The 11697-nt window shown below is 36.4% G+C and overlaps 1 protein-coding gene across 1 annotated transcript; it reads left to right on the top strand.

The window, feature by feature from the left end:
- Nucleotides 1–9149: 9149 nt before the first annotated feature.
- LOC145232707 (uncharacterized) lies at nt 9150–11353 on the top strand. The gene is made up of 4 exons (XM_080097377.1): nt 9150–9622; nt 9885–10081; nt 10600–10754; nt 11224–11353. Exons 1-4 carry the CDS (start codon nt 9190–9192, stop codon nt 11351–11353), a joined length of 915 nt encoding a protein of 304 aa, XP_079953503.1. The 5' UTR covers nt 9150–9189.
- The last annotated feature ends 344 nt before the right edge of the window (nt 11354–11697 follow it).

The following is an 11697-nucleotide window of genomic DNA, read 5'->3' as shown; positions in this document are numbered from 1 at the left end:
CTTTGTGATTTTGTTAACTTTCCTAACATTTTTTTCTAATTTTGCAAGAATACTCCGAGTATGTACTTTCGTTTTGTAGTAAACCAGTTCGTAGAAGGGTACCACTTATATTTAAATCAGATTTAGCACCTAACGTATCCAATCTTTAGCGTTCCAACAAAACATTCCTTCGAAACGAAAAAAGGCATCGATGCGGTTGTTGGCAAAAACTTTTCGCGATTAAATTACACTACGTCATTTTTTGCGTCGAGCAACTGAATAGTTTACAGTTCGTTGCAACTAGCTACAAACAACAGCCCTTATTACATCAGTGTGAAATGAAACCTGATCATCCATGAACGTCACAATGAACAGAGTCTGCTTGGTTCAATTAAGTCAAATGTAAACAAGTTTGCCTCGTTGTCAAATGTCAAAGGTTACATTGCGAAAGAATTTTTTCTCTTGTTGTTTCGCATCACCTGCTTCATAGCTTTTTTATCTTCCGTTAAAAACGACGTGCACAGAAACTGCAGCAGAATTTGGGAAAGAAAAAAGAAAAAATGAACAGAAGTAAACTTTGTTGTTTGATTAGTTTTGTTTTTGAAGTCAAATGGCGCTCGTTGATTAGTGGGTAATGGTAATTTGGATCGACCCTGTTAGCAGGTCAACATAGGGTACTTAAACTGGAAGTGTCAATCTGGATAGAGTTACACAATCGATAAAACGTTTTTAGCCTTCTGTTATTTACTGAGGCGAAAAAGTACCGCTTTAGTCTTGTGTCAGCAAATACCCTCACGTCCAACTTGTGCTATAAAACGGCAGGCAAATTTTCCATTGGACTCTGAACACTGTTACAAAAAAATCCAGCAATAAAAACTGCAAGTGATTGGATACTGAATAGTGGCAAATATCAGCGGTTGCTATTGGACAGTAGAGTGCCACGCCCATCAGGATTCAGGTTCAGTTTGGTTATCCGTACACGTTCAAGCTTGTCTGTAGTGCATATTTGGGTGTTGTAATAGCAACTGCATAAATACGCCACAGTGTGAGCTATTTGGATAAATTAAAGAGATTGTTTTGCGGTGACTAGAAATCTTCTTTCAGGCAGAGATGTTTGGTAACACAACAATTACATATACCAGTCAAATATTTGTGTAAAAAACGATACAAAACTCCGGGACTTTAGGTATAAGTTTAAAACAGAACAAAAGCGCCATCCTAAACACGGTTGTAGAAAATAGCCAAAAAAAGATTATTCGAATCGGAAAATTGCATTCAACATCACACATTCGCTATGAGTGATTGCAGTTAAACTACATGTGACATTAAAGTACTACTATCAACACTGTCGCTTTTTAACTGCTATCAGAAGTTTCATTTCAGCTCATACATAAGCGCCCAAGCGTACCGCCACATAGGCCAAGCAAAACTGGACCCGAGTTTTATTTTGTTACAGTAGCGCCACCCAGTGTATCATGTAAAAATACAAAGGGCAAGTTTTGAGGATTAACACTTTTCAAAACATGTAAAGGTGATCTTTTCTAACAGTAATACTTTAAGCGTCTAGCATAAAAATTACAGAGTGCCTTCGTGTTGTTCTTGTCGTTAAATGAAATTTAAACCAGGAGCTAACAAACTGTTTACTATAGAAACCGTGGTGTGGCACGTTATCACTTACGCCCTAAGGTTTAGACTGGTAGAAAAAAAACTGGTACTTTTAGCGCAGTTTACAACTTTATATTCGTTTTGTTGATATAATTGAACTAGGGTAAAGTATCGAATAGCAATAACAAGTGGTGCTAACACAGCCCGGTTATTGCGTGCTTGCGTTATAGGCGCGTAAACATAAAGGAGAAAATATACTGGAGCAAGCGTAGGGCACCATAAGTGTACATGACTTGTCGTAGTCATTGGGGCATCACATTTTACACAGGTAGGGTTGTTGTTGCGCAAGGCCGTATTCGAACGCACGACCTACGCATTGATGCCTACCCAACAGCTACCACTATTCTCTAGACTGGCTAAATCTTCCATGATTTTGCACCACAAATAGTTATCTAAAAATAATAGTTGTTTTCTTTTACCGCCACTATTGCTTTTACTTACATATGCTGTCAGACTTAAGGACCTGCAAAATGTTTCAAATTAAAACGCCTGAAGTTCTGGTAAACGCACACACTAATAATACAAACATAGATCGCCTGAATAGACTAAATCCTATTTAGGCTGTTCAATGTTTTTTACAAAAACCCTGAAAGGTTATGGAACAGAACGACCGTAACTTCAGGGGCGGAACATCGAGGTTCAGTGCATCCCTTCTCAAGCACGAAATTCCACTGACATCGTTCCCCGTCACATTTCAAAACATGCCAATTACGCTTTATTTTGCACAAACACAAAGAAAACAATCGAATTTTGTAAAAAAATCGTTTCCAGTGGTTCGACCAGGTAAATTTAATACAAAAATATAACTACAAAGTGCTGTGTTTTACGGAAAGCGTTGCTGTGTTTTACGGAAAGCGTTAAACGGAAAGAAAACCTAATAAATCTCATTGATTTTTGCAAACCAGGAAACCTAGGGGGAAAGCGCCTTTAGGGTTAAACCGTTGTCAAGCTTTTCGTCATACGTAACCATTCTCTCTATTCGAAAAAAGAAAAAAAGTTTTTTTTTGGTAATTCGCTCGTGTACAACTTTGTGTATGGGTAGAACGAACGCATGAAACGCCTTTGCATTATTTTATTGCATTAATTTGACTGTGGCAGTTTCTTTTAGGGTACCTGACACAAGAGGGACATGTTTTCCCAATGATTTAGGTGTTATTCATCAGCATTTAGAGTGCAGAGCAGTAAGAAGAATTTTATTACGGTGTGGTAGCAGTCACGCGTTTGACTATTTAATTGTTATTATGTGTTCGTTGTCTTAGCAGTAAGTTTGTTTGTTGGTAAATTTAAGCCATTTTCTAAACATGACTAAAATGCTAAAGTTTACAAGCGATTTTAGAACAGCACTGAGCTAAACAGATTAAAAGTATTTTGCCTGTAAAAAATTTCGTGGCCAAGTATTATTTCTACATGCCGTGTATTTGTAATAAATAACCTATCTGATTTTTTATGCATTTGGAGTGGGTTGGTTTGCTTCGATTACATTTGTTTTTCCTCGCAATATCTGATTAAGGAATTATCGCTTAAGGTAACTACCCCCGCCCCAATAAAACGTTTACGGAAACTAACCCTACCTCGCCCTTTTCATGACGTAGCTTTTCCTTGTCGACCGTAAAAAAGAACCTCACGATGAACAGACCAAACGCGACAGACCAAACAAAAGGAGTGCTGTGCGCTGTAACAGGTGCCTAAAAAGCAGAACTGCGGACGCTAAATGTAACCTTCAGGGTACCAAGCAACTACCAAAATGTGTGAATGAAAGCTTTCGATATACCCTACGCTGAATGTGCCTTTTGGTACCAAGCAACAACCAAATGTGTCATCTAACCAATTTGTTTGCGAACAGACAAAACAAGTTTACACAAAAAAGTGTTATTCACCTAAATTCCACTAAACACTACAAGTTCACAATCAAAACAACTTGCTTTGTTACCACAAGCGGTCACTATAGAGCTACTAATAACTGAAGTCATTTTTTCTTCACTGACGTCATCATGTACAACGAATCTCGTTTGGAAAAATAATCATTGCCTGTGTTAAACGACGTCATAGTTTGTCACAGCAACTGTCAAACTAAACCTTGCCGATTTCGATAGGGTGCTTGTTTGCTCGGATAGCTAAAGAACGGTTCTTATTGGATGAAACACAAAAAAACGCGACACGCTAAACTGCCCACCAAACACAAGAGAAGTGACGTCGCACCTCAATAGTATAAAAGGGATCGCTTGTTTGGGTACTAGTATTACTTCAACGCGGTCCAAAGTAATTGCGACAGTTCGCTTACTAAATTTTAACGATAGATGCAATGAGGCTCTGCGTGGCGGTGGAATGTTTTTAGCAAGTTTGTGTTTTTTTTTGTACCTCTGTTTAAGTAATTACTTTAGAAGTTCACAGAAATTTCAAGAACAAATTAAATGTGAATCAGCAGGAACAATGAGTTACAATTAAAGAGCTAAGTTTAAAAGTGTGAAATTTTACTGTTCGTGGTTGTCGTAAGGCAAACTACCAGTATGAATGTTTTGTCTTGTGCGTTTTAAGCCAAGCTAATAACGTAATTACGATTTTTACATGTGGCAAAGTAAGTTTGCAGGAGTTTAGTGGATTCATGCATTAAAATGGCCACATGGTTCAATACGTACAAAAGCTATACTGCATGCCTTTTAAGCGATGTTTATACTTGGCATATACTTTCAACTGCCTTAAAATTGTCGTGATAAAATGTTGAGAAAATTCCGAAACAAACATTACAAAATGATCAATGTTACTCAAATTTGTTATGTAAAAACTGTTTTTAAAGTTAATACGTCCACAGGGCATAATTGGTTTTGGTTTATGGCTTATAAATGGTCTCACGCCAATATATTTTGTTGAATTCTGACAACGCCTTGTTTGGAGTTTATTGTTAAACAAAAAACTAATGTTTTACGGTTGTTAACCGCAAAGCTTAGTTGCAAAAAGAGAACAAAAAACTTTACGACATTTTGTGTTTTCGAAACTACAACAACAAGATGTTTTTTAGATTTGTTTAAAATTGATAGTTTTATTTGTTACTTGTGTGACTTTCTAATAACCACAGAAAAAAAGGCATAAACGTCGCCAGAATGTGAAAAATCGAAGCTATAGTCTATTGTTTGCTAAGTGGCTGAAAAATAAGCGTCCTTGCGCTTAAGCACAAGAGAGAAACATGAAACAACCGACCAATCACGAGGTTATGGCTCAGTGACGTAATGAAAACACACAACGTAACTACTACTGCGAATCTTTTCCAATGTCCCACCTGTACTGTTTTCAACCAATCAGAACAAAGCAAACATTCGAAACTATATTCCAGCAGCGCCACACAGTGTTCGCTTGCATTAATGCGCACCTGTATGAGGTTTTTATGGTTTACCGTATCATAGGAGATGTTTAACAAACAACGACGGCAAATGAAGTCAACTAACATTGAATTGCGCCCTACTTTGGTGCGACGTTAGAAAGGGTATAAAATGGTGCAAGCCACGAATAAGGCATTTGATACTGTATATATTTTAATTTGAAGCGATTGTTAAAACTCATGCTTTAATTTACAAGTGCTTCGTCTTAAGCTTTGAAAACCCCTTTTTAAAAGTCTGGGAGTCTTAAGAGCTACCTAACAGAAAAATGTAACACGATTATTAAATAGAGATATGTGAGAGCTGATTGATCACAGATGTTTCATTGTACGCAAAAAGGTTTCTCTTTATTCGACGTTAAAGTTGAAACAAAATATTGTAACTTAGGACTTAGATTTTTGCTAAACATCTTATCAGTCTCTGATAACATGTATTTAGTTCCCAAATTCGCAGCGTACCAACAACTAAAAAAACGTTACAAACGTATTTTCACACAGGTGTTAGCGTAAACACGAAACCAAATCTTCAAGCTTTCAATAAATCTACCTACTTAAAACCACACATAAATCAAAATAAAACACGTTTTTAATATCCACTGCACATAAACAATACATTTGTTGCTATCTTATAAATAATAATGAGAACATGCTTGTCTGTTTTTGCCCAAACTACATATTTTGGACATGAACCAAACAGCACAACTAAAAGAACTATTAGTTTCCGAGTTGGTTCAAGTTTATTTGTATTGTCACTTTATCACATAAATAGTTTAGTAAAACAGCAAGGGCAAAGAAAAAGAAAAGCGTGGGTTATGGAGTCAAGTGACTTGGAACACGATCTGGTTAAGTTCAAAATATGTCAGTGAGAAAGTTTTATCTCTTATCTCTTTCAAGATGAGTGTTTTTGAATTGTTTGGGTCAACTTGAAAATGTTAAGCTAGCTGTTGCGATTAAATACTACAGGAATGGCGATTTTGAAGTCAACTGCGCAGTTGTCTGCCACTGACACTTTTTCTGCATGGTGTCGCTGTTGAACCAGATTGAATTCCGTTCACAGATTTTTGAGGATATAATATTTTTTCAAGCTAACCGTGCATTTAGCTAAAACCGTTTTGGTTGATTTAAAGATTCATGTGCAATCCTACTACTCGTTTTTTTTTTCGATTGAACATGAAGCGTGGAATGTAATTATCGTAAGTACAAATTGCATTGATTTGGTGATTGAACGAAATACCACTTCGCTCGACAAAATTTAAGACTCTATGTCCTTGAATATGTTGCGTTAAAATATGCGTTCTGTAAATGTGTTTAGCATGGTATTATTGCGAAACGAAACGGCCTTTTTCAAAAATAATTTTAAAAAATTAATGATTTACAAAAAATTAATGATTCAAGAACTGCAACGCAAGATTTACAATGCCCTTTATCGTCATTAGGTTAAACATTTACTTAAGGTCTCAGCAGTTGCCATTGTTCATTTTATTGCTTGCTTCAAAATTTCCACAAATGCATTCGACTTTTCTGTTTGCCACTGTGCCTGCGTTTGGTATTTTTTCTTATTGTGAAGATACAATGCATGGCCACACGGCCTTATACTTGGTTCCGTTTGAAAGGCAACACATGGTTACGGACTGACTAACAAAAGGTCGTGACTAAATATTAAATTTCACAGCACACAGCACTTTACGGCTGTTTGTTGTTTAACTCAATAGCACTAAAAACGTTTGAATCAAATGGTAGAATGTAACTTCGACGTATCCAACGCAATGTAACGAGAATAAAACCCTAAAGAAACGTATCGTATTTCGCAGGCTAAAACGTATTGTAGCTAATAACGTAAAGTTTTGTTTTAAAGTTTTGAGTTACATAGTATAATGTTCTGTGAACACAATATAGTTTTATACATAACATGTACTGATAAGATTGATGTTAGATTCGACAATGTCAAACGAAGGTATTGTAGACAAACCTGCCAAGTCTAAAAACTGTGAACGTTGCCTACGCATAAACGTCGTAAACATAAGACAATGTTTTAACTAAATCGACATGCGATCACAATATTTAAAAAAAATTGAAATTTGTTTGGTATTTCTGCGTAGCAAAAGTCAAAACAGGTTGTAATTTACATTACAACACGTATATAGCACGTGTAAAATAAAGCTTCCCCCCCCCCCCCCCCCACACACACACACACACACACACACACTTACGCATCCCTTTTAGAAATTGATTATTATTTTTTTGCATTTACAAATCCCCTGGAACAATTTCACGGACGATCGTCTCTAAAGCTTAGGTTGGAAACCACTGCTCGGCACAATAAAAAATCCAAGTGTGTCAAAATCAATTACACATTAACTTCGAACCCAAAAAACAGAAAGGTAAATATAGAGTAGAAAAAGGAGATACTTACAAACACTAACATACCTTGCCACGTAAACTTATTTCTTAATTTCCTGCTTCGCTTACATTCAACTCCCAAAGCAAACACTGAACCAACTGACTAAGCCTTAACAGCCAAGTCAACAAACCCGAGTGGGTAACACGCTTAACAAACTTTTTTTCAGGTCACAAAAGCAGACTTTTAAAACAGTTTTGAAATCTAGCTCAAGGGTGCATAACCTGCGGCTGCGAAGACGAATTTATGTGACCGTGAAATTGTTACTGTCAAACGTTTTCCAAATCAACGGCCAACGTAAGAAGTCAATCTCGATTTTTAGCCATCAGTAGATGGGATGTTTTTAGCCACCAGTAGATGGGATAGAGAAAGTCGTATTGTGACTTGTAAACCAACTTGAACTGCCCCTTTGAATCAATACAATACAGCCATCATTGGTATCACTTAAAGGTCACTGCACTTGAATCGACTTTATGGGAGCTGCACTTAATCCTACAAAATCTCAACCGTTTTAAACAAATATCCAGTGTAAGTGTAGAAATCCAAAAATTAAAACATCCACTCTTCTAGGTTTTGCATTTTTAAGACATCCTGTCTACTGGAAAATGAACCAAGGACAGCATTGTAATCCATATGTCAATATTGTCAAAGCGCTTTATGGTAACCAACGTTTCATACAAACAATACAAAAATGACAATCGATTTTCCAAACGTCTTTTACTTCTAAATATGTCGAATGAATATTTTCTATGCAGCATATCCGATACCTTATTCAAATAGAAGTCCTAGTCTTAGTGCATTAAAACGGTTTCTGGTTTAAACCATTACTTTAGCTATGCCAAAAAATATATATGTTCTTGGATAATACTGGAAAATTTAAATGGAAAAATTTGGACTAAAACTTATGGCCTGTCTTAAGGAAGCCGGTTTAGATCTCTTTTGCAAATCTTGTCGTGCAGACAACAAATTGATAGACAAGTTCTTTCTCGGGTGAAAATAACACTACGATAACCATACAACAACTTCTCAAAAAAGTAACAACGCTTGTGAACAACAGCATTTACAAAGCTAAGATGCTCTTTTTGGTTTGTCATCTATTGTAAAACGATAACTTTGTCTTCAAGTTTGAACCAATCGACTACATTTTACAGTAGAACCATGGCTCATTACCGAATACGTTTGTGTCGGGAAATGCATAACGATTCAATTCTCATAGAAAGGAGGGCATTTGCAATGCGTGCCTTTCTCGGTGTGTGTTGTTTTATTAAAATAATATAGCGCCTGAAACTCTCGTCGAAAACTCCCACATAGCACGTTTCCAAACAGTGTAACTCAACAGCACTGTCGACGAACACTCCGATTTTCATGTTATGATAAACTTTTGAATTGTAGACAAATTGTAACCAAAGTTTGTAGGCCTTCCCCAAAGGAACGTGTGAAAAGAATGTGGCCGGTCCCGTTAATCTGTGGTAGTTGCAAAAAAAACAGATTTAAATTGTTGCATGTTAGAAGTTTGACCTAAAAAAAACCTCTAACCCATTGTGTTTTGTTAAAGTCGATGAGGTGTTTTAACATATTTTGTTTAGGACACAATAATCCACTTTTGAAGAACTGCAAACTGAATGTTTAAACACTTAACGCTAAAATTAAGCATACATGATGACACACCAATTTGCAACGATTCTATTGCATTTCAGGTTTAATACACTCACCAATAAATATTGTATTTTTAGAGGAGATTAGGTTGTCATAGGAACGTAGGTCTTGTGACAAAAAAATGAACTCCGATGGACGTTGGATTAACACCTTGACCGATGTACCACATCGCCTGCAGAAAGCATATAACGGCTACTACCTGGTCATGAGCAACGAACTTCGAGATACTCCACACGCACAAATGAAAAGCAAGTTTCACGAAAAAACTGTAATGCTAGCAAGAGTGGCTTACAATGCACAGATCAACCAAGAAGGGTCGTTTGATCAACAACTGTTGGCAGCACTACATGTTCTTGTCGCCGATAGCTCTGAGGATCTTGTGAAAGCAATTATTCGTGAAGACACGCCGTGGACTTTGGTGCATATTTGCTGCTTTTTGACATCCGATCATGGAAGGCTATTTGTAGCAGGTTTATGCATGAGAGATATACAAGAGGAAACTTACAATGAGAAAATATTGATATTGAAACAAAAGCTACACAACGTCCTGCAAGGTAACAAAAGAGAAAGATTTTTTTAGCTAAATGCATGCCTGTATTTCGTTTGTTGGGTTTTCACACCGAAATCAACCTTAGCAGCAAAGTCAAATAATTTGGCACAAAATACATTTGGACATTATAAAAATGTATAAACACATTGACTTAATCAACGTAAAATCACAAGTGATTGAGGCGGGATCCCCAAATGTGAAAGCTTCAGAAATAAAATACATAAAAGGATGAAATTTAGTTTTTTTTATCTTATTTTGTTTTTTAGGTTGTCGACCAGACGACCCTGCATCTCAGGTCAATGTAAGAAACGTTGTAATTGCTGCCTCGCTTATGTGGGATCCTGACTTCGTCGCAAATTTAAAAAGACTTCCTTTTCCAAGTCGAAGCACCACAAATTTCAACAGTTTGATTCAATCTGCCTTGCAAATGTTCAAATGCAGACCTCTACGTTGGCATGGATTGGTACAGAATAATACTTTAGCTTTGATAGGAAATATTTCCTATGTTGGGACATTTGTGATTTTTAAATTACAATCTATTAAAAATCGTCACAAAAACACAGCTAACTAAATTAACTAACATAGCTAAAAACACAAAAACTTTAAAAAAAATTACATTTCAAATCGAAAAAAAAACATGGAATGAAAACTATAACACTTTTACTCATAGAACTACCGAAAATAGCGAAAACATAAAGTCAACAAGAAGTCACGATTGGTTTGTGTCTATTTCAGTGTTCTTTTACAGCGTTTTAATAACTTATATTGACCAGCGCAGTCATAAATAAATACTTTTCTGGCAAAACACAAAAAATATACGCTTAGTTGTAGCAACTAAAGTCGTTTGCTAGGCATAAAATCTGTTCGTGCCTTACCGCAGGAAAATAAGTTATAACAACGCAGGAAATATGTAGGTTTCTTGTATATTTCCAAGTAAGAAATACAAGTGCTACAATTCAGGATTCTGCCTTATCTTTTCAGTTCAATATGTTTCCACCCGTCGGTGACGTCACCAGCACTACGTTTCGGCGTCTGACGTTTTTGAGATTTTCGAAAAATGCTCCCATTTGTGGCGAATATCTTGCACAACACCGGTTTGTTTCAACTTGTAAACGGGATGAAATCAAATGCGCAAGGTAAAAAATGAAGTTTAGGAGCCGCGTATTTCTATTTTTAGTCCAGGCGTTTACCTTTGAAACCTCTAACACTTAATGGCGTATACAACTTCTACAACCAACAACATTCCAATCCTAGCGCGCCTGACCCATATACAGACATAAAAAAAAACCTGATCGGGATTCGTCCCCGGGAGAGTCCTGGGTTCGAACCCCGTGAAAAAAAAAAAAAAAAAAAAAAAAAAAATCAATTGGAATTTCTTTAAAGTGTCTAGTTACGAGTTTTTGGTTCAAAAAAGCGCATATTAATACAGTGAAGTTTTTTTTTAACTTAATAAACGCGATAAGAAAACGTATTTTCTCTAAACCTTTTCTGTTGTGCCCACTGACACGTACTTACGTGCATGAAGCGCAGTGTGTTTTATTTGGCGACAATAAAATAGTACATGAAAGCTAAATATGTACACAATTAATCTTTATTTGTTTGTAGGTGTCAAATGGTTTCAAAGGATCTCACAATTAATTGCGATCCAATCTCTGCAGACTTTCACCTTGACATTTGCCCAGAGATTAGCGTGTATGATGTTAACGTTGCAGGTATTGCAAACATGTCTAAATAATTTTACTCTTTAAGCGACATGCTTCTTTGGTGAAGTGAAAAGCCTGGGATAGATTAACGTTGACCACACATAAAAGTCATGCGGTAATCTCGTGAAATCATAAAATAGTCAAGAGTTAGGGCCCAGAGACGAGTTTTTTGCTTTCTGATTGGACACGTGGCAAAACAATTACACAAAACTTCAGTAAAACAGTGAACAAGCCTAAGCCTCAAGTATAGTTACGTATAACATTAGTCGGCTATAAAACACAAAGAGGTATGCATGGTAAATAGCATTACAGACAACAACGTTCATTCTTGACTTTGGCTGAACAGTATTGTTACCATCAAATCGTTTATGGAAAA

The sequence above is a fragment of the Phallusia mammillata genome, chromosome 6, assembly GCF_965637545.1.
Source record: "Phallusia mammillata chromosome 6, kaPhaMamm4.hap1.1, whole genome shotgun sequence".
Classification (NCBI taxonomy): domain Eukaryota; kingdom Metazoa; phylum Chordata; class Ascidiacea; order Phlebobranchia; family Ascidiidae; genus Phallusia; species Phallusia mammillata.
This window is presented reverse-complemented; position numbering and strand designations above follow the sequence as displayed.